At 36.8% G+C, this 24,364-nt stretch overlaps 4 protein-coding genes across 4 annotated transcripts; all 4 read right to left on the reverse strand.

Annotated features, from left to right (window-relative positions):
- Window positions 1-3,720: 3,720 nt before the first annotated feature.
- On the reverse strand, window positions 3,721-4,707 carry LOC130546446 (olfactory receptor 1468-like). The gene has a single exon (XM_057321711.1). It carries the CDS (start codon window positions 4,702-4,704, stop codon window positions 3,721-3,723), a length of 984 nt encoding a protein of 327 aa, XP_057177694.1. The 5' UTR covers window positions 4,705-4,707.
- Window positions 4,708-9,496: 4,789 nt separating this feature from the next.
- On the reverse strand, window positions 9,497-15,115 carry LOC130545888 (olfactory receptor 1-like). Its single transcript, XM_057320797.1, has 2 exons — window positions 14,165-15,115; window positions 9,497-9,613 (listed from the first exon to the last, which is right to left on the reverse strand). The coding sequence occupies exons 1-2, from the start codon at window positions 15,113-15,115 to the stop codon at window positions 9,575-9,577; spliced, it is 990 nt and encodes a 329-aa protein (XP_057176780.1). The 3' UTR covers window positions 9,497-9,574.
- Window positions 15,116-16,732: 1,617 nt separating this feature from the next.
- Window positions 16,733-17,770, reverse strand: LOC130545889 (olfactory receptor 1-like). Its single transcript, XM_057320798.1, has one exon. The coding sequence runs from the start codon at window positions 17,729-17,731 to the stop codon at window positions 16,733-16,735; it is 999 nt and encodes a 332-aa protein (XP_057176781.1). The 5' UTR covers window positions 17,732-17,770.
- Window positions 17,771-19,345: 1,575 nt separating this feature from the next.
- Window positions 19,346-20,344, reverse strand: LOC130545886 (olfactory receptor 1-like). Its single transcript, XM_057320794.1, has one exon. The coding sequence runs from the start codon at window positions 20,342-20,344 to the stop codon at window positions 19,346-19,348; it is 999 nt and encodes a 332-aa protein (XP_057176777.1).
- Between the last annotated feature and the right edge of the window lie 4,020 nt (window positions 20,345-24,364).

The raw sequence follows: 24,364 nt of genomic DNA on the forward strand, positions 1-24,364 counted from the left end.
CTTATATCAATAATTACGATTTAACGGTACATTGCAAATAAACCAAAACCTATCTAAAAAAAATCCATTTGTCACTTTCATTGTGTTGATCACACACTTTTACTTTGGGAAATCATTGTGGCTTAATGTGAAAAAAACGGCATCCATAACTGACGACCTTTTCATTGGCGTTATGTACTGTGTGCCACTAGGTGTCAATATGTCTGCACTGTGACTCTGGATGCATACAGGAGGACTGAGGTGGAGCTTACAAAATGGCCTGTCCCTGTCCAACAAGGCAAAAGAATCCATGTACTTCATAAGAATGAGGTTTTTGGCACCTCAGGCTATAAGTTAGAAGAGTGATCTGCACTACCACTGTAAAAGAATAGTGAAGTGTACCGGAATGCTTGCATTTCCTTATGTCTAAAAGGATGTCTTGCAGGTGTTCCCAAAAGTTTCCAGAAATCAACTTTTTATTATAAGAAATTAGGGCTGTGTATTGGCAAGTGCCTCCCGATACGATACATATTACAATAGATATCTTTCCTGTGGCTCAGTGGTTAGAGCATGGTGCTAGCAACGCCAAGGTCATGGGTTCGATCCCATGGGATTGCATATAGTTAGAAACAGAAAACATTTAGATAAAAAACTTTGGAAGCATCTGCCAAATGCGTAAATGTGAATGTAGTTGGGTCACGATACAATATATTGCTATGTATTTCGATATGATACACATTTGCGATATATTGCAGTACTTCAAATAGCAAATGTAAAAAGTAGAGCTAGAAATACAACATGCTGCGCACCACCGGGGGTTTTCTGTAAGGATAAGTGTAAAAACATCCCTTACCTCTGCAGAGTGGCCATGATGTGCGATGCATGGACCTTTAGATCAGAGGTTTGGGTTCTCAAACTGTGGATTGCGCAAGGAGGAGAAGGAGCAACTGTGGGAGGCTATTCCAGAGTTTAGGTGCTACGTATGAGAAAGCTCTACCCCCTTTGGTGGATTTAGTTATTCTAGGTGTTATCAAAAGTGTGGAGTTTTGAGATCTTAGAGAGCGTGATGGGTTGTAGTGTGGTAGAAGCTCTGTTATGTAGGTAGGGGCTAAACCGTTTAAGGCTTTATAAGTAATTAAAAGAACTTTAAAGTCAATACGATACTTAATGGGTAACCAGTGAAGGGTTGATAACATTGGGGTTATGTGATCGTATTTTCTGGACCTGGTTAGAACTCTGGCAGCTGCATTCTGAACTAACTGTAGTTTGTTTATTGATGATGCAGGACAACCACTAAGCAGTGCATTACAGTAATCAAGTCTTGAGGTCACAAATGCATGAATGAGCTTCTCTGCATCAGCCACACATAAAATATTTCGCAATTTGGCAACATTTCTAAGGTGGAAGAAGGCTGTTTTTGTGACATTTGAGATGTGATTTTTAAATGACAGGTTGCTGTCTAATATAACGCCAAGGTCTTTAACTGTATTTGTTGGAGTAACAGTGCAGCCTTCAATTTGCAGGTCATAATCCGAAATATTCTGCTCACGTGTCTTTGGTCCGATAAGTAATATTTCTGTTTTATTAGAATTTAAAAGAAGGAAATTACAAGTCATCCAATGCTTTATATCGTCGATGCACTCTGCCAATTTGGATAGTTGGAAGGAATCATCTGGTCTTGATGAGATATATAGCTGAGTATCATCTGCATAACAGTGGAAGCTAATTCCATGTTTTCTAATAATGTTTCCAAGGGGCAGCATGTATATGGAGAATAGCAAGGGTCCTAAAACCGATCCCTGAGGTAATCCATAATTTACTTGCGTTAGATTTGATGATTCCCCATTTAAATGGACAAATTGATGTCTGTCTGATAAGTAAGATCTGAACCATTGTAGTGCCTGTCCCTGAATACCGGTATAATTGTGTAAGCGATCTAGAAGTATTTTATGGTCTACAGTATCGAACGCAGCACTAAGGTCAAGCAGGACTAGGAGTGAGATGTTACCTTTATCTGATGCTATAAGCAGGTCGTTTGTAATTTTAACGAGCGCAGTTTCAGTACTATGATGCGGTCTAAAGCCTGACTGGAATTTTTCGTGTATGTCATTATTTTGTAAGAAAGAGCACAACTGAGTGGACACTACTTTTTCTAGTATTTTAGACAGGTAAGGGAGATTTGAAATCGGTCTATAGTTTCCTAGTTCATTGGGGTCTAAGTTTGGTTTCTTGATAAGAGGCTTAATGACGGCCAGTTTAAAGGCTCCTGGGACATGGCCTAGATTAATTGACGAGTTGATAATGTTATAAATGGGCTCAATTGCAACGGGTAATAACTCTTTTAATAATTTAGTTGGTATGGGGTCTAATAAGCAAGTTGTAGGTTTAGATGTTGCAATAAGTTTAATTAAATCTTCCTGTTTTATAGGTGAAAAACACTGTAGCCTTTCTTTTGGGGCGATGGTTGGTACTAATCTTCATGGAACATGATCTTTACTTAATATCCTAATGACTTTTGGCATAAAAGAAAAATCGATAATTTTGACCCACACAATGTATTTTTGTCTTTTACTAAAAATGTTCCCGTGCTACTTAAGACTGGTTTTGTGATCCAGGGTCACATATTTGTAACAAACACAGAGTGTTATTAATGCAAATAGGCCTAATAAAAATCAACGAACAATAATATTGAGCAGAAAATGCATCTCCACCTGTTTCTTACATCAGACGATGTGAGAAATTGTACCCATAAAATATTTGTTCTCCTAATGCATTTTATTTTTTTCTGTATTAACATTCACCTTGTATGTTTAAAGTGTTTTCATGGACTGGACAAACATGTCTGTCTTTAGAATGTTTTCGAATGACAGGATTCAGCATGGTAGGGAGTTGGTACAGTAATTATCCAGGCATTTGGACAAATTAATTTAATGTGGTTGCAATAATGTTACTTCAAAGTGTGAGATATAACATTCTCACTAACATGATTTGATCCGGTCCCCCTCACAAGGAATCTTATGCAAAGCAAAATGTTACTAGGGTTTCTATTTTTTCTAACTAAAACAATATATCTTATTTTAATTCAATATTTTATTTCAGATTTTATCTTATTTAGAATTGAATTCCACTATTTAACTTGCCAAAGTGTTTCCTTAAACACAGCAAAAGAATAAAATACCAAAAAGAACCTGGTACTGTTACATTTTTTACAAGGGTACCATGGTTATTTTTGTTTCTTAGAGTACCTTCTAAATACCACGGGAAATTATTTGGCTAATAATAATTTTTATAAAATATACTGTATTTCAGTGAAACTGTACATCTGACTACATCGCTGTATTAAGTCAACTGCACAATACTTTTTGTTAAGGATAAAAAAAGTGTACTGTATTTGTGGGTTAGGTGTATATAAACAAATAATGTACAGTATAAGAACATTTCATTAAATATTCGTCTTGTGACTAAATTTAATTGCATCCTGTAAGTAAATGCATTGCCCATACAGTTGAGTGATACTCAGCATCAATAAACTGCATTTGTTTGAATAGAATGACTATTCATTAAAGCAGTATGTTTAAAAAAAAACACACACAGAAAAACGGATTAATAACCTACAGTAGTACAAATATTACAAACAATTACAGATAATGAACATTTAACAATAACATTTTAAACAAAATGTCTTCCCAAGTGTTTCTTACACACTGATGCAAGCTTAAAACCGCATTCATGAATTTTTTTCTATGAAAGCATTTGATCTTTTTTTTCTGTAGTAAAATTCACCTTGTTGCGTTTGTACAGTTCTTTTATGGATTGCATGACCTCTTCTGTCTTTAAAGTGTATATGATGGGATTCAGCATGGGCGGTATCGTCTGCGTCAGGGAATTGTTAATGATCCGGGCGTTTGGATGCATAGGTGTTGTAAAACCTAGAGCATTAAGGCTTAAGGACGGGAGATAAAAAATGGCCACCAACATGAGATGTGAAGTTAAAGTTTTCATGGCTTTTGTCCGGTCACCACCGTGTGCAATTCTACACAGTGCCACACAAATACAGAGATATGAAATGGCTATCAGTATCAGCGGCAGACAAATCAAGAGACCAAAGGTAATTTTCGTGATCAAAACATTTAAGGAATTATCATTACAAGCTAGTCTGTAGATGGGACCGTGATCACAATAATAACTATCGACCACATTCGTTCTACAGAAAGACAGTCTATTCACAAAGCTCACATATACAGAGAAATATGTCACAGAAAACATCCACATAACCGCTATGACCAGACACATGGCTGTTCTGGTTACAATAGCATGATACCTCAAAGGAAAACAAATAGCGATCAGTCTGTCGCAAGCCAAAGCGAGTAGTGTTAAAGACTGCATGTTCATGAAATGATATATAAAAAACATATTCGCCAAGCAGGCCTCGTATAAAACATCCTGATGATTGAACAAAAACATATTGATGAGTCTTGGAATTAACGCCGAGCTTCCGCACAGATCAGATAAAGCCAAGTGAAACACAGCAACGTATTTGGCCGTGTGAAGTCTGCGGGCCAAGTAGATGATATACATGATAAAAGAATTCCCAAAAACAGTAACAGCGTACACCAAAGACAAGAACACATAGTAATACTTTCCATGTGGAACATTAGAAAAGCCATTAATGAAAAAGGTTGCGGGACGAACAAAGGTTGAATTTACAGAAGATTGTGACTGCATGCTCTGGCTTTCGTGTCACCTGGAACCGAGAAACACACTCAGCATCATAGAATTTCATTTCAAGTGGTGAACAAACAATGTAATGTTACAACAACGTACATTCAATACAAAGTCACAGTTTTACAATCATTAGAGGAGGAACATTCTCTACCTGGTCTGAAGCTGCCAGCATGTCATTATTCTACATCTATCGGCCAGATTTATATCATATCATTCTCCAGAGCTTGACACCTTCTCCCTAAGGACATGCGATAGAAGGTGCAGAAGGAATCTATGTACACGCAGGAAACGCAAAACTGTCACTCACAAAGCTGTCGCTCACTGTCCCATATGGTCAGGAATTGAACTATTTCCTTTTTTCATCACCCATAACTCCTTCTGAAGAGACACGCATGATGTGAAGCTTTAAATATAGGTATTCCAAATATCTTTCTCAGTGTTCATCAGAACAAAGAAATGTATAAAGATTTGGAACAACTCGAAGGTGAGTCAATGATGACAGAATTTTCATTTTTGGGTGAACTGTCCCTTTAAGACTTTTTAAGGGCCCTAATTATCTCTAAATTGATTTATCAACTTTTAATACTTTTTAAGACCCCACGGAAATGTATGCATTGTGCTGTGTACTAAATTACTATGGTTTTGGGTTACATACACTACCACTGAAGTGAACTGTTTCTTATTATCTTAAAAGGTTTTGATCTGAATGTATAAAAAATGTTTCATTACAAACTGACATTTCATTAAATAAAAATGTTTTTGAAATGGATGACTACTGAAAAAGGAAAAACAGCAGCCAATAAGTGTCACGGTCTGGCAGAAAGAACCCAAATGCAGGCAGGCGGTGAAGGGGTAACAAAACACTTTATTAAACAAATAACAAGACAAAACAAAAACCCACGATGGGGGATGTCTGACAAGACGAACTAAAATACAAACTAGAAACCAAAAACTTCCCTAAAGGGGGCAAAAACCAGTACTAAATGATAATAAACACAACTCACAATACAGGGATGCAAAGAAAGGCAAGACAGGAACTCCAGGAACCAACACAACGCACGAGACACGAACAAGCATGGACACATGAAACGCAATCCAAAGGCACAAGACAAAGAAACATGAGGGTATATATAGGGAACACAAACGAGGGATAACGACACAGGGCAGGTGTGGGTAATGAAACACTCAGGGAAGGATAACAAGGAAACGAGATGGCGGGAACAATGACAAGACCTGAGAAAACACATGAGATGTCAAATAACAAACATCTCATGGTCTTCTCACATAAAACCTAAGGCTTTGCCATGGCTCTGCTACAGGACCAAGAAAAACATGACTAAGGAAGCAGAACCATGACAGTAAGAGCAAGAAATAAGACAATAAGAAAAAAAACAATAACAACTTCTGAATGAAGCACTGTGGTTGTAACCACAAATTACTATATGTGATATTTACCTGAGAATCGCAGATAAACTCCTGATACATTTGTTTTAAAACGTCAGTGCATAATTTAAGGGCTCGTTCAGGTTTACACCACATTCTGTTTAACTCTTCATCAAAAACATAATTTCCATTCCATGTTGTCCTGAGACAAGCCAAAAAATCACCATCAAGTAACAATACGATAATCCATGTAACAGGAGGAATCAGACAATGTCCCAAAGCTTTACAGAAATGAAACTGATGTTTGGCCGTTGTATCCAGAGAGCAGCAGGGTCCTAACACGGTGAGCATTAACGCAAATATAAAAACAGAAGGTCCAATGAACATGAGCACTATTAGCCACAAATTCCATTCATAACTACACGCACATGAAAAGTTTTGTTCAATCAAATATTCCAATAAAACGACCAAAAGACTCATAGGGAAAGAACTATAAACTGCAGAGCTGCTCAGAAATGCAGGGATGGTGGTTAAAATGTTTTTTGAAGCCATCTTCTGAGGTTGGTTTGAAGGTGCTTTTGGCTGCTTCTTTTTATCGAAAAGTCTGTAGTCCCATCCATAAGATTTGCAAAGCAAAACCGAATCAGGTAAACAGTATGTATACCTTGCTTTAAACATTCAAAAATGTAAAGTCTGTGTTCAGTGAGCTTAAGAAATCTCTCTAGTGAACTTAAAAACTACAAACCCAAATCACCCTGCTATTCTTTTGTGGTGCAGATTTGCTCATTGATATAAACGAACAAACACACACAATATTGTATTCCTGGGTACTAATATGATACAGAGACAAAACTGCTCAAATGTAAACATGTAAACTAATGTAATGTAAACTACGTGGACAGAAACTAGTTATACAGTACTGTACATTTAATAATTTGCCATTTCCCTTAATCTTAAATTTAAACTGCTATATAATCCAAAATAAAATGTGAATAAAATGTGAGAATAAAATAAATAAAATGTGAGAATAAAATGGGGTTTTGAACACAAGTAACACATTGCTCTTAATGATTTTAACATGTTTTTGGTCATTATGGAATTATATGGAAATATATTGTATGGAAAATCTGGAAATATTTTTGCTGTGTTTTGCTGCTCCATGCACTTTTGACTTTCAGTTTGACAGAACAGACACATACATGTATCTTTATTGATTTCTTCTACTTAAACACATTGCATTCAATACACTTGGAACATCATTTATGACAGGTAAGTCAAAATAAATTTGTTTGTAAAATATCTTTAAAAAGCATGACTTGTTATTGGTCTCACTTTCAGTTTTGTTACGGCATGCTGGCATGTGACCTAAGATGCCATTTTACAGTATAACTGCCCCATCCTTCATGTTTAATCCCAGTAAACACAGGACAAAATATGAGAAAATGTAAAAGGTTGAATGCACAACTGCTTGGTATAAACTAAAGCATTTGCCAAATGAATAAATGCAATGTATACAGATGTATAGAGGCACGTTCAGAGGTGGGACTAAGGGTGCTTGAGAACCTGACGGTTTTCCCCTTGATGCACAAAGTGGCCTTTTTTAATGCCCTTCTCAAGAACAACCCCTCGAAATGCGATTGCAATCCCACATCTTTTAGCACCTACCCCTCTAAAGATCGCTGCATGACGAACAAGCATGGACACATGAAACGCAATCCAAAGGCACAAGACAAAGAAACATGAGGGTATATATAGGGAACACAAACGAGGGATAACGACACAGGGCAGGTGTGGGTAATGAAACACTCAGGGAAGGATAACAAGGAAACGAGATGGCGGGAACAATGACAAGACCTGAGAAAACACATGAGATGTCAAATAACAAACATCTCATGGTCTTCTCACATAAAACCTAAGGCTTTGCCATGGCTCTGCTACAGGACCAAGAAAAACATGACTAAGGAAGCAGAACCATGACAGTAAGAGCAAGAAATAAGACAATAAGAAAAAAAACAATAACAACTTCTGAATGAAGCACTGTGGTTGTAACCACAAATTACTATATGTGATATTTACCTGAGAATCGCAGATAAACTCCTGATACATTTGTTTTAAAACGTCAGTGCATAATTTAAGGGCTCGTTCAGGTTTACACCACATTCTGTTTAACTCTTCATCAAAAACATAATTTCCATTCCATGTTGTCCTGAGACAAGCCAAAAAATCACCATCAAGTAACAATACGATAATCCATGTAACAGGAGGAATCAGACAATGTCCCAAAGCTTTACAGAAATGAAACTGATGTTTGGCCGTTGTATCCAGAGAGCAGCAGGGTCCTAACACGGTGAGCATTAACGCAAATATAAAAACAGAAGGTCCAATGAACATGAGCACTATTAGCCACAAATTCCATTCATAACTACACGCACATGAAAAGTTTTGTTCAATCAAATATTCCAATAAAACGACCAAAAGACTCATAGGGAAAGAACTATAAACTGCAGAGCTGCTCAGAAATGCAGGGATGGTGGTTAAAATGTTTTTTGAAGCCATCTTCTGAGGTTGGTTTGAAGGTGCTTTTGGCTGCTTCTTTTTATCGAAAAGTCTGTAGTCCCATCCATAAGATTTGCAAAGCAAAACCGAATCAGGTAAACAGTATGTATACCTTGCTTTAAACATTCAAAAATGTAAAGTCTGTGTTCAGTGAGCTTAAGAAATCTCTCTAGTGAACTTAAAAACTACAAACCCAAATCACCCTGCTATTCTTACGCCGGCTGGATCACCGGACTGGACGCCGGCTGGATCACCGGACTGGACGCCGGCTGGATCACCGGACTGGACGCCGGCTGGATCACCGGACTGGACGCCGGCTGGATCACATGACTGGACACAGGCCTGGACACAAGACTGGACACAAGACTGGACACAGGCCTGGACACAAGACTGGACACAAGACTGGACACAAGACTGGACACGGGACTAGACACAAGACTGGACACGGGACTAGACAAGACTGGACACGGGACTAGACACAAGACTGGACACGGGACTAGACACAAGACTGGACACGGGACTAGACACAAGATTGGACACGGGACTAGACACAAGACTGGACACGGGACTAGACACAAGACTGGACACGGGACTAGACACAAGACTGGACACGGACTAGACGGCAGACACAGTGGACTACCAGACGCAGACTGCCACGCACGGACTGGACGCCGGCTGCACCGGACTGGACACTGGACAGGACATCGGCGAGCACCACCGGATTGGACGCCGGTGCACCGGACTGGACGCCGGCTGCACCGGCTGGACTCACCGCTGGATGCGGCTGCACCTTTTACANGCACTGTAAACCCTAATAAGTTCACAGAACTCAAAAATTATTTTGTAACAGATTACACAAAAATATTTTAGTGATGTTTTTAAATGTTTTAAGTTTACATAAAATAAAATTTTTATTTATAGTTGCCTTAAATTATCTCAATGTTATCTTATAAATATTGATATTCCTCAACTTATAATTAGGGAGTAATTCACTCAAAATTTTAAATATTTTTCAACTCATATAATGTGGGAAATACACTCAAAATTTTTAATATTTTTCAACTCAAAATGTGGGAAATACACTCAAAATTTTTAATATTTTTCAACTCAAAATGTGGGAATAATCAAATTTTTAATATTTTTCAACTCAAAATGTGGGAAATACACTCAAAATTTTTAATATTTTTCAACTCAAAATGTGGGACATGCACTCAAAATTAATTCTAAACTGAAATACTGATGTCAGCCCACTACACAATTATAATCAGCTAATAATATTAGAAAACATGAAAGTGACACCACAGTGACAATTTAACAACTTTTTTTATTCAACACAATGTGCTTTTTAAAAGGCACGAATCAAAGGAGCTCAGTCAAAACAAAGTGCTTGTCATAAATTAAAACAAAAGGAAATGACTCAAAAACAAAATCTGTTTTAAAGTACATTAAGTGTTAATAGTTCCATATTCTGATAGTGGTCATTGCTACAGAGGGTAGATTCAGTATTTTGGGTCTCCATCTCACATTATTCAATAAACATTATGATAAAAACTCACAAAGGATTCATGATAAAATTCAATAAGATTCTAAGTATAATCCATCCTCAACAGCAATGACAACTATTAGAATGTGGAGCCATTTAACACTTTTTGAATGTCTGAGGTAGAAGAGGCAAACAGTGTCACATCTTAAATCTGAGGTAAGATGCAAATGATTACATTTGTAAAGAGGGGAAAAAAACCAAAAAACTTCCTCAATACTCAGCTCAACAAATAATCCATTCTGAGTGATTCACTCATTGAACAAATCATTCTTCAGCGTCATTAGACGCCCTTTCAGTGGTTTGTTGTCCTCAAGACACATCACAACTTTTTGGATGAATGTAAGTTCGAGATTCTTTGGGTACTGTAGGTCTAGTGCATAGACGTACCCAAGGAGCAGGAGAAATGAGTCAGCCAGATTTGTGGGACCACTCACAAGTATTTCATCCTCCACAACAATACAGATGCTCTCAGGGCTGAAGAGGGCCGCATCAGTAGTGTCATCAACTGTCAGCAGAGCCACCGGAGTGTCAGTGAGGTCTGGACCATCTGCTGACTATAAAACAAATAATACAAGAATGAGTTCAGCCCCTCAAGGATACAAATCATGCTAATGATGTCTAGACATTACTGTCACTTAGCACTTTGCTCTTAGACTGCAACTAAGCTACATGTTTAAACTATTTTCTGTACATATGCTTATATCTTATGTTAGTTTCACACCCATCGGTTAGCATACTTTTTGATTAGTGGAATGCTTTATACTTACCTTTTCATTTATGTAATTTCTACATGTCAGTTTGCAGAATAACAACTCATGTGAACTTCATAAACAGGTCATGGGGGGTATTCCAAAAGGAGGTTCAACAAACTCTGAGCCTAACCCTGAACTCTGATTTGACTTACCCTGTGAAGTGAAACTCTTGAGTTTTCAGTTCCAGAACAGCTGATCTGAGTTAGGTAAGTCGACTCTGAGTATATGTTAACTCTGAGTTGAGCTTGTGCCTGACGACTAGTAAAAAGCCATCATCAATGGAGCTCCGATACTATGATTCACCATGGCAACAGGGGAGAAAACAGGAAGAAGACATTTTCTGGCTGTGGCCGTAATAAAAAATCACTGACAGAGTTTTAGTCGTCTTTTCATTTTGAATGTAACATCACTTTCTTTTATATTAGCCTTTGAGGAAGTGGATGAATGTTGTTCAATGTTTTATTTTATTTAATTTTAGGCTATTTTATTTCATTTAAATTGGCTAAAAATTAAATATAAAAACAGTCTCACGATGGCTCCTCGCTTTGGTTTTTATTTCACATATTAAACCAAGTAAAAGTTTATTCAGTAGATATTTTAACTTGTAGTAGCTTTTACCACCAACAGATGCCGTTTAACACACATCTGTGTCCTAACATCCTGCTGAGTAGATGAACATGAAATGGTGCACACCTCCACCACATCCGACAGAGAGTCCTGAACTGAAAACTCAAGAGTTTCAATTCACAGGCTAAGTCAACTCAGAGTTCAGGGTTAGGCTCAGAGTTTGTTGAACCTACTTTCTGGAATAGCCCTCTGGAATGGATAACTCAGAGTTTCCCTTATCTCAGGGTTCACTCTGAGTTTTCACATAACCTGCTTTCTGGAATAACCCCCATCATTAGAGGAGGAACATTCTCTACCTGGTCTGAAGCTGCCAGCATGTCATTATTCTACATCTATCGGCCAGATTTATATCATATCATTCTCCAGAGCTTGACACCTTCTCCCTAAGGACATGCGATAGAAGGTGCAGAAGGAATCTATGTACACGCAGGAAACGCAAAACTGTCACTCACAAAGCTGTCGCTCACTGTCCCATATGGTCAGGAATTGAACTATTTCCTTTTTTCATCACCCATAACTCCTTCTGAAGAGACACGCATGATGTGAAGCTTTAAATATAGGTATTCCAAATATCTTTCTCAGTGTTCATCAGAACAAAGAAATGTATAAAGATTTGGAACAACTCGAAGGTGAGTCAATGATGACAGAATTTTCATTTTTGGGTGAACTGTCCCTTTAAGACTTTTTAAGGGCCCTAATTATCTCTAAATTGATTTATCAACTTTTAATACTTTTTAAGACCCCACGGAAATGTATGCATTGTGCTGTGTACTAAATTACTATGGTTTTGGGTTACATACACTACCACTGAAGTGAACTGTTTCTTATTATCTTAAAAGGTTTTGATCTGAATGTATAAAAAATGTTTCATTACAAACTGACATTTCATTAAATAAAAATGTTTTTGAAATGGATGACTACTGAAAAAGGAAAAACAGCAGCCAATAAGTGTCACGGTCTGGCAGAAAGAACCCAAATGCAGGCAGGCGGTGAAGGGGTAACAAAACACTTTATTAAACAAATAACAAGACAAAACAAAAACCCACGATGGGGGATGTCTGACAAGACGAACTAAAATACAAACTAGAAACCAAAAACTTCCCTAAAGGGGGCAAAAACCAGTACTAAATGATAATAAACACAACTCACAATACAGGGATGCAAAGAAAGGCAAGACAGGAACTCCAGGAACCAACACAACGCACGAGACACGAACAAGCATGGACACATGAAACGCAATCCAAAGGCACAAGACAAAGAAACATGAGGGTATATATAGGGAACACAAACGAGGGATAACGACACAGGGCAGGTGTGGGTAATGAAACACTCAGGGAAGGATAACAAGGAAACGAGATGGCGGGAACAATGACAAGACCTGAGAAAACACATGAGATGTCAAATAACAAACATCTCATGGTCTTCTCACATAAAACCTAAGGCTTTGCCATGGCTCTGCTACAGGACCAAGAAAAACATGACTAAGGAAGCAGAACCATGACAATAAGAGCACAGAACAAATAGGAACTACTCAACCCGGTCTCATGAATTGCGTATAAATAACACGCTGTTGCATTATCGTGTAATACGTACGCCAAAGTTAGATTTTGCGTGCATATGATACGCCAATGTTTGCGTGCACCACGCTGGAGAGCAGCCATTTTGAAACGTACATGAAGAGGAAACGCTGAAATAATTCAAATAATACTGTTAGGTTTAGGGTTTGGGTTAGGGGACAGGCTAATAAGACAAATTGCCGGTTAATATGCACGTGCGCTAAATTGGCGTATCATATGCACGCAAAATCTAACTTTGGTGTACGTATTTCACGATAATGCAACAGCGTGTTATTTATACGCAATTCATGAGGCTGGGCTCAACTACTTCAATGTTATTTAAAAAGCATCTCAGGGTGAAAGCCCAAGAAGCTGGTTTATACAATTCCAAGAAAACATGTGTGCAAATTTTGGGCATAAACTGACTACACTGAAATATAACAAAACATTTTTTAAGCTTTTTTAGTCGTAACATAAGACTCAAAGTTAATTTGTGGTATTCCACAGTTTTGATGAGCTGTGAAGTGTTCTAAAACTTTTGGGGATTTAAGACTAATCCTAAAATAAATGTTACATCCGTCTAAACTGAAAACAGCTTGCATACTGTGTTCAGACCTTTATAGTTTACATTTGTGGACCATTTGTTGTAGTGTGTCAGAGCAATCAATCAGGTTCAAGCACAAATGCTTTAGGCATGTCTGTCATGCAACACAAATGATGCACTCTTCGTCAAATACAGATTAAATATTCTTTATTTCAAAACGTACTGTTTAATTCTAGTCATTCGATAAGTCTGTCTTGTTAGAAGTACACAAAAGTTAGGCCAACTATATTTGTTGAATGCTCACAGCCATCTATAATTAGATATATTTCAACACTCAAGCAAAGAGCATCATTGATGCAGACAATAAAAGTTAATAGTAATATTCTGAAGAATAAATGTGCCTTTAATTTTTATGCACATAAAGAATTAAGATGAGAAAGTATTACAATTTTTCATTTCCCCCAATGTGTTTTATATTTCTTTCCATCATAAGGTTTACCTTGTTTCGTTTATACATGTCTTTTATGGATTGCATGACCTCGTCTGTCTTTAAAGTGTATATGATGGGATTCAGCATGGGTGGTATTATCTGCGAGAGGGAATTGTTAATTATGCGGGTGTTCGGATGGAGAGATGCTGTTAAAGCTGAAATATTAACACTTAAAACTGGAAGATAAAAAATAGCCACCAACAAGAGATGGGATGTACAGGTTTTCATGGCTTTGATCCGGTCCCCACCGTGTGCGATCTTAGATAAAGCCAGAGCTATGCAAAAATATGAGAAGATTATTAGTAAAAGTGGCAAGCAAATCAGGAGACCAAAGCAAATAATTACCATAAAAATATTTATGGAATTATCATTACAAGCTAAACTATAAATAGGACCGTGATCACAGAAATAACTATTGACCACCGTGGATCTACAAAACGAGAGTCTAGTGAGCAAACCTACAAGGATGGCAAAAATAGTCACCGAAAAAATCCAAATAGCCGCTATGATCAGAAACATGACTGATTTGGTTACAATGACATGATATCTTAGAGGAAAACAAATAGCGATCAGTCTGTCAAAAGACAAAGCGAGTAGTGTTAAAGACTGCATGTTCATGAAATGATATATAAAAAACATATTCGCCAAGCAGGCCTCGTATAAAACATCCTGATGATTGAACAAAAACATATTGATGAGTCTTGGAATTAACGCCGAGCTTCCGCACAGATCAGATAAAGCCAAGTGAAACACAGCAACGTATTTGGCCGTGTGAAGTCTGCGGGCCAAGTAGATGATATACATGATAAAAGAATTCCCAAAAACAGTAACAGCGTACACCAAAGACAAGAACACATAGTAATACTTTGCATGTGGAATATTAGAAAAGCCATTGATGAAGAAAGTCACTGGACGGACAAAGGATGAATTTACAGAGGTGTTTGACAGCATAGAAGACATGATACCTGCTGTGCAACTCTTGTGTCACCTGTGAAAAGATTTGATTTAACATCATTAAACCCGACATGAATCGTTTCCAGTCATGAACCCATTTAACATGCTTAAAGCATTTGCATTATGAACTTATGGTCAGAATTACTGATCTTTAAAATATTACATAATCATTCTTATACCTATTACAAAGTTTACCAAGTGCGTGATGAGAAACAGAGAAAGCACATTGTTTTTACTGGATTTTAACTACTCCAAGACAGACACTCTACAGCCACTACCAAATATCAGACACATTTATATTAACAGCATGTATAAAGAGACCTTGCCCCTTGTGGCGAGGGCAGGATGTCTAAAATGTAAAAAACTCAACTGTGCTTCAATAAGATGATACAAAAATTGTGCAATATGAAATAAGATCATGCCCTTAAGAATTATTCTTCAATTACAGTACAAAACTCTGCAAGAAGTTATTGGATTAAAATACGCTGTGTTGGGTCTTTCACACAGTAATTCTAATGCTCATACCGTTCAAATACAAAATGCACTTTAAATCCAAAAAGTGTAAGTTAGACCAATAGGCACGAAAAATTCAGCCATTAAAAATGCGCATTACATGTTTTTGTGATAGCAAATATAACTGATTTAATGTAGAAGCAAATGTTGGTTATTCTCAACATTGATGCAACAATAAATCAATTAGCTTTGCTATCTGGGTTGTTACACTAAGTTTTGTGATGCAGTGTTAGACGTACAGTACATAAACTGAAAATGAAATGATTTGCAAATCCTTCTGCATCTTTATTCAACCATTTTGTCGTATTAAGTGTATTAAACTTGGGTTCCGACTGAACTTTAGTGTTTTTATAAATATGATGATATGGTAATTCACACTAAACATATTTCACACAAATTACATCTCTTTTTTTAATTGACAGTTAAATGTTCACGTCCTTGTTCGGGCACCACTTCTATAACAATTAAAACTTAAAAATTTGATAAAATAAACTATTAAACTTCGGGCGCCAGACAGGAGTTGACCTGTCAACCAGTGTAATTTTAGAAAATACAGATAGCTCAGGAAAAATAAAAAGCATCAGATACAAACTTTGAACAAATTTAGTTTCTCTTAAACCATGAAAAAATAACAAATAACGTTTTGCAGTTAGCAATAATGTACATCTCGTGTCTATTCTCTTCAAAACAATTCCCAAAACAGTCAGATGCTCACGTTACGGTTTAAAATTGTGAACCAATTTCTTTTTAGTGCTTGAACGGAGAAAACAAAATTAGGTTCAAGTACAAATGCTTTGGGCATGTCTGTCATGCTTGCAACACAAATGATGTCCTCTTACACAAATACAGATTCAATGTTCTTTATTTCAAAACGTAATGTTTAAATCTAGAGAATTGATAAGTCGTTTAGGTAAAGTATACACAGAAGGTAAGCCAACTATATATTTGTTCAATGTTTACAGGCATCTATCATAAACAATATTTGATCAACACGCAAGCAAACAGCATCATTCACAATAAAAGTTTACAGTAATATTAACAAGAGGAAATGTGCCTTTTATTTTATGCACACTGATTAAAATAATTGAGATTAATATGTATTTATAACTTTTAATTTCTTCCAATGCGTTTAATATTTCTTTCAATTGTCAGGTTCACCTTGTTTCGTTTATACATGTCTTTTATGGATTGCATGACCTCGTCTGTCTTTAAAGTGTATATGATGGGATTCAGCATGGGTGGTATTATATGCGAGAGGGAATTGTTAATTATGCGGGTGTTTGGATGGAGATATCCTGTGAAAGCTGAAATATTAACACTTAAAACTGGAAGATAAAAAATAGCCACCAACAAGAGATGGGATGTACAGGTTTTCATGGCTTTGATCCGGTCCCCACCGTGTGCGATCTTAGATAAAGCCAGAGCTATGCAAAAATACGAGGAGATTATTAGTAAAAGTGGCAAGCAAATCAGGAGACCAAAGCAAATTTTTACCATAACTCTATTTATGGAATTATCATTACAAGCTAGACTATTGATAGGACCGTGATCACAGAAATAACTATTGACCACCGTGGATCTACAAAACGAGAGTCTAGTGAGCAAACCTACAAGGATGGCAAAAATAGTCACCGAAAAAATCCACATAGCCGCTATGATCAGAAACATGACTGATTTGGTTACAATGACATGATATCTTAGAGGAAAACAAATAGCGATCAGTCTGTCAAAAGACAAAGCGAGTAGTGTTAAAGACTGCATGTTCATGAAATGAAACACAAAAAACATATTCGCCAAACAGGCCTCATACGAAATGTCCTGGTGATCGAACAGAAACATGTCAATGAGTTTGGGAATCAAAGCCGAGTTTCCACACAGATCAGAAAGAGCCAAATTGAAAACAGCAATGTATTTGGCCGTGTGCAGCCTGCGAGCCAAATAGATGGTAGACATGATGAAAGAATTTCCCAAAACCGTCACAACATACGCAACAGACAAAAACATGTAGTAGTACTTTGCATGTGAGATATTAGAAAAGCCATTGATGAAGAAAGTCACTGGACGGACAAAGGATGAATTTACAGAGGTGTTTGACAGCATAGAAGACATGATACCTGCTGTGCAACTCTTGTGTCACCTGTGAAAAGATTTGATTTAACATCATTAAACCCGACATGAATCGTTTCCAGTCATGAGCACATTTAACATGCTTAAAGTATTTGCATTATGAACTTATGGTCAGAATTGCTGATCTTTAAAATATTACATAATCATTCTAGCTATTACAAAGTTTACCAAGTGCGTGATGAGAAACAGAGAAAGCACATTGTTTTTACTGGATTTTAACTACTCCAAGACAGACACTCTACAGCCACTACCAAATATCAGACACATTTATATTAACAGCATGTCTAGAGAGACCTTGCCCCTTGTGGCGAGGGCAGGATGTCTAAAATGTAAAAAACTCAACTGTGCTTCAATAAGATGATACAAAAATTGTGCAATATGAAATAAGATCATGCCCTTAAGAATTATTCTTCAATTACAGTACAAAACTCTGCAAGAAGTTATTGGATTAAAATACGCTGTGTTGGGTCTTTCACACAGTAATTCTAATGCTCATACCGTTCAAATACAAAATGCACTTTAAATCCAAAAAGTGTAAGTTAGACCAATAGGCACGAAAAATTCAGCCATTAAAAATGCGCATTACATGTTTTTGTGATAGCAAATATAACTGATTTAATGTAGAAGCAAATGTTGGTTATTCTCAACATTGATGCAACAATAAATCAATTAGCTTTGCTATCTGGGTTGTTACACTAAGTTTTGTGATGCAGTGTTAGACGTACAGTACATAAACTGAAAATGAAATGATTTGCAAATCCTTCTGCATCTTTATTCAACCATTTTGTCGTATTAAGTGTATTAAACTTGGGTTCCGACTGAACTTTAGTGTTTTTATAAATATGATGATATGGTAATTCACACTAAACATATTTCACACAAATTACATCTCTTTTTTTAATTGACAGTTAAATGTTCACGTCCTTGTTCGGGCACCACTTCTATAACAATTAAAACTTAAAAATTTGATAAAATAAACTATTAAACTTCGGGCGCCAGACAGGAGTTGACCTGTCAACCAGTGTAATTTTAGAAAATACAGATAGCTCAGGAAAAATAAAAAGCATCAGATACAAACTTTGAACAAATTTAGTTTCTCTTAAACCATGAAAAAATAACAAATAACGTTTTGCAGTTAGCAATAATGTACATCTCGTGTCTATTCTCTTCAAAACAATTCCCAAAACAGTCAGATGCTCACGTTACGGTTTAAAATTGTGAACCAATTTCTTTTTAGTGCTTGAACGGAGAAAACAAAATTAGGTTCAAGTACAAATGCTTTGGGCATGTCTGTCATGCTTGCAACACAAATGATGTCCTCTTACACAAATACAGATTCAATGTTCTTTATTTCAAAACGTAATGTTTAAATCTAGAGAATTGATAAGTCGTTTAGGTAAAGTATACACAGAAGGTAAGCCAACTATATATTTGTTCAATGTTTACAGGCATCTATCATAAACAATATTTGATCAACACGCAAGCAAACAGCATCATTCACAATAAAAGTTTACAGTAATATTAACAAGAGGAAATGTGCCTTTTATTTTATGCACACTGATTAAAATAATTGAGATTAATATGTATTTATAACTTTTAATTTCTTCCAATGCGTTTAATATTTCTTTCAATTGTCAGGTTCACCTTGTTTCGTTTATACATGTCTTTTATGGATTGCATGACCTCGTCTGTCTTTAAAGTGTATATGATGGGATTCAGCATGGGTGGTATTATATGCGAGAGGGAATTGTTAATTATGCGGGTGTTTGGATGGAGATATCCTGTGAAAGCTGAAATATTAACACTTAAAACTGGAAGATAAAAAATAGCCACCAACAAGAGATGGGATGTACAGGTTTTCATGGCTTTGATCCGGTCCCCACCGTGTGCGATCTTAGATAAAGCCAGAGCTATGCAAAAATAAGAGAAGATTATTAGTAAAAGTGGCAAGCAAATCAGGAGACCAAAGCAAATAATTACCATAAAAATATTTATGGAATTATCATTACAAGCTAAACTATAAATAGGACCGTGATCACAGAAATAACTATTGACCACCGTGGATCTACAAAACGAGAGTCTAGTGAGCAAACCTACAAGGATGGCAAAAATAGTCACCGAAAAAATCCAAATAGCCGCTATGATCAGAAACATGACTGATTTGGTTACAATGACATGATATCTTAGAGGAAAACAAATAGCGATCAGTCTGTCAAAAGACAAAGCGAGTAGTGTTAAAGACTGCATGTTCATGAAATGAAACACAAAAAACATATTCGCCAAACAGGCCTCATACGAAATGTCCTGGTGATCGAACAGAAACATGTCAATGAGTTTGGGAATCAAAGCCGAGTTTCCACACAGATCAGAAAGAGCCAAATTGAAAACAGCAATGTATTTGGCCGTGTGCAGCCTGCGAGCCAAATAGATGGTAGACATGATGAAAGAATTTCCCAAAACCGTCACAACATACGCAACAGACAAAAACATGTAGTAGTACTTTGCATGTGAGATATTAGAAAAGCCATTGATGAAGAAAGTCACTGGACGGACAAAGGATGAATTTACAGAGGTGTTTGACAGCATAGAAGACATGATACCTGCTGTGCAACTCTTGTGTCACCTGTGAAAAGATTTGATTTAACATCATTAAACCCGACATGAATCGTTTCCAGTCATGAACCCATTTAACATGCTTAAAGCATTTGCATTATGAACTTATGGTCAGAATTACTGATCTTTAAAATATTACATAATCATTCTTATACCTATTACAAAGTTTACCAAGTGCGTGATGAGAAACAGAGAAAGCACATTGTTTTTACTGGATTTTAACTACTCCAAGACAGACACTCTACAGCCACTACCAAATATCAGACACATTTATATTAACAGCATGTGTATAGAGACCTTGCCCCTTGTGGCGAGGGCAGGATGTCTAAAATGTAAAAAACTCAACTGTGCTTCGACGGGACGATACAAAGATTGTTCAATATGAAATAAGATCATGCCCTTAAGAATTATTCTTCAATTACAGTACAAAACTACGGTGGACCACTAGTGCACATGACAACGAAATTTAAAAAGCAAATATAAGTTCACAACACAACGGAATCAAGCTACAACACAAAGGAAATGCTCCCGACCACTAGGGGGCACTTTCGGCATGATAAAGCTAGGTCATGCTGGGTAGGAGGTGCGTGTTTTGCTGGGGGTTGTTTTAGTGGTTTTGGTAGCCTGTTTTGCTTGTGTAAAGCATTTAAAAGGAAAGTGTGCTCTACTGTGGAAAAACTGAATGTCAATGGCAAACAATCTCATATGAACAAATTTGAGACTTGTTACACAGCGCTTTTGAATGCTTGATTTTGATTGGCTAGTCATGACATTCCAATGTATGTTATGGCCCTTTCACCAGACTTGGCAGTTGGACACAGTTGCTGTGCTGCTGTCTCTCATAGTGAAAATGTCTCTGGGCAGACGTTCAAGGTCACTAACCAGCCTGAAGTTGATGTATATTTTAAATATGCAGGCAATTTTTGCGGTAATGACTAATACTAATGACGCTCATTTTAGGCACAGTTTACTATGACATTTTGCACGTATCGTGTATTTTAACTTGCAAATCAACCCACTCTGTATTCTTTATTTAAATCTCTGTATTTGTCTTCTTTTTGTTAGGTCATGTAACTTCGGGAATTCCATTATTAAAACTATGTTCTCCGTGTTTTGAGCTCACTAAAATGTTGATACGTTAAAGCCAGCGTGGATGCCGTTCACAAAAAGAGCGCTTGCGAAGAGCCGTGCCAGTGGAAGGATTTGGGCACCGCTTGCGCACCACCTCCGTGCCGCCAACGAAACCCTCGCGTTTTACAGCTTACCGCATGTCTCCCACTGAAAATGAGCTAGACATTCGCGACGGCCGCTCGAAACTAATAACAGAGGATAATCACGGTGCTTCGAATAACCTTTACACAAACATCATATATACTGTAAATACACCATAAGATTATATTTGCATTGCATTGTCGCCTATTTGCATTGACATTCTGCCTTAACAACCAGCGAGTTTACCTCCGCTGCTTCTAACATATAGCTAGCCTACATAATTTGGATTGAAAGAATGAATTCCAAAACCTCCACTGACATACCCGGGTATCGTAGACTCGTAGAGTTTTTTGATGTGTTTAAATGATTTTAAATGCTAGAAACTGTATTCTGAGCTATACATTGGTCGTATTTACAATAGGCTAAGCGCTTAAATGAAATGACTATGAAATGACAAGAGAATGAGTAAATGATGACAGAATTTGCATTTTTGGGTGAACTATCACTTTGAGTCATATTGAAGGCCTCTAGTGTGCTCCGACCAGCTTGTTGAGAAATACAGCATAAAGGTCTGGCTACTTGAGAATAAATCTTGAATTTGTAAGAGTTTGTGTATTGACACCACTAAAGCAGCACGGAGACTGGTTTAAGTTTTCTTCAAATTACAAAAGTTTCTTTACTTGATGGAAAGTCTCCTCAAATGTTTGTGTGTGATGTTGCATCATCTATGAGGTGTATGTTCCAAAGGATAATGAGAAACCTGCTAATTACCCAACTATAGCAGCACTGTGTTTGCTGAAGCAAATCTGTGGAGAGGTTGATATGGGACCTGAGGCATTTTAGTCTGGTGTCTCAAAGCTCATTAGAGTAAAGCAACAGTTCAAAAACAAGTGCAGTGTGACTTGCAATGAACAAAATAGAAACAGAGGTGGCAAAGGTCATGATGATTTAACCTAACATGTCAAAAATGACAAGAGGCAGCATCCTCTACCTTTGACCATCTATGGTTATGAAATGTTATACATTTGTGTCATTGTTTAAGGTCGGTCAAATGTCTCTTCTGACCTTCACCATACTGATGATGTTGCTAGATCCCTCTCTGTCTCCAAAGGCTTAAGCAGCTGACTTGTTGCCATGAAGTTCTTGATATTTTCTATGCCCCAAACCTATTCTTTACACAAATTACTCAATTTAAAACACGAGGCGTTTATAGGCCACTAGTAAAGACCACATAAAATATATTTGTGAGAACTTTGGCCCTTACATCCCTATTGCTTTATTCTGTAAAATATGTAATGAGTAATGCAATGTAATTTATGCTTTACATTCCATAATTAAAACGGTGTTTCATTGAGATATTTGCATAACTATTTCGGTTTAAATCTTTTTTTATTAAAAATAGAAAAAAACTTTCATATTATTCTATTGAACAAGTTCACTGGACCAGGGTGGAGACTCCAGAAAAACATGGGGCTTCACCACTTGGCCATGTGTGCTCCTGTTGTCTTTTTTTTTAAAGAACCCATGAAGTGGTTTGCTAAATGAAGCGTAAATTAATTTTAGGCTTCCAGTTATTTCCCAGCAGAGATATTAATGACATGATCTATTATTCATCAGTGAATTAGAACCCTGGCACCACTGAGCACTTGAAAAGGAATGTCAATGCTCAACAGGGAATTCAAAGGAATTTGGTTAATGTTATAAACCAATCAAATAAAAAATCAACATATAGGCCATTATTTACTGTACATGTATTCATTTGAGCACAGTCTGTATACAAGGTAGAAGGTGTATACTAGGTGCAAATTGTGTAATTGTAAGAATACTAGTAAATCATTAAACCATAAGAAAGTGTGGATGAATTTTTATTAGTTGTAAATGCATTTGTGAACAGCAAGAATACAATTGTATATAATTTTGTATTTTCTATAAGGAACTCATAAAAGGATGATGTCATTGCTTTGCATGTAACCAAGTGCAATGAACACTGTTGTTTACAGTATCTGCAAGGTATCATCACACTTGCAATCAGCTCTAATTTGTTCTCAGGAGATACCAGACAGACTCTAAAGATTGCACTAAATGATCTGTCTGGTCTCCCCGAAGAGCAAATTAAGGGCACATTGCACATGTGTTGACAGGAATCCAAACTTGAGAGAATTCTCACAAAGCAATCCAGTAAATAACTGACAATGTCTATCAACATAGATGCTAAAAATAACCACAAACAAGTTATCCAACCAAGTAATGACATGTCTATGACCTGTAACCTTCATCATGAATCATGAGATCAAAGGTCCAAGCAAAACAAAACAAAACAATACTACTAAGTAAAACCATAAGAATTGCTAACTGTTATCTTATTGCCAGAATTAATAGAAAGTAAATAAATAATCTTTCCTAAACAGTGAAGCTCATCCAAAAATGAAAATTCTGTCATTTAGCACCGATTCAATTTTGACTTTCTTCTGTGGAACACAAAGCAGAATGTGGTATACTGATATAATCCCTTATCCCCACTAGAGCGGTAATCGGGCCTTAAAGGTTAGGCCCGACAGTGCCCGAGCCCGACAGAATTCGGCCCGACAAGTATATTTTGATTGACAGCTTTTTAAAAGCCCGAACCCGTTTACAGCCCGACATTAGGCTATTCAAATGTGCGCACGCACACAGCTTTTGTCAAGAATGAGTCATTTATACATGTTTTAACATAATTTATTAATGACTAACGTAGGCTATAGGCCACTTGGAAGTTGGAACAAAGAAATAAAATAAGTCCTCTGTAACATC

Source organism: Triplophysa rosa, linkage group LG22, assembly GCF_024868665.1.
Source record: "Triplophysa rosa linkage group LG22, Trosa_1v2, whole genome shotgun sequence".
NCBI classification, from domain to species: Eukaryota; Metazoa; Chordata; class Actinopteri; order Cypriniformes; family Nemacheilidae; genus Triplophysa; species Triplophysa rosa.

Excerpts from the sequence above, each read along its gene's own strand:
- LOC130546446 (XM_057321711.1), bottom strand. The coding sequence starts at position 4,704 with ATGCAGTCACAATCTTCTGTAAATTCAACCTTTGTTCGTCCCGCAACC.
- LOC130545888 (XM_057320797.1), bottom strand. The coding sequence starts at position 15,115 with ATGTCTTCTATGCTGTCAAACACCTCTGTAAATTCATCCTTTGTCCGT. Across the intron at positions 9,614-14,164 it reads ACATGTATAAACGAAACAAG|TTGAGGAATATCAATATTTA; the intron begins GTAAACCTTATG and ends CCTAATTATAAG.
- LOC130545889 (XM_057320798.1), bottom strand. The coding sequence starts at position 17,731 with ATGTCTTCTATGCTGTCAAACACCTCTGTAAATTCATCCTTTGTCCGT.
- LOC130545886 (XM_057320794.1), bottom strand. The coding sequence starts at position 20,344 with ATGTCTTCTATGCTGTCAAACACCTCTGTAAATTCATCCTTTGTCCGT.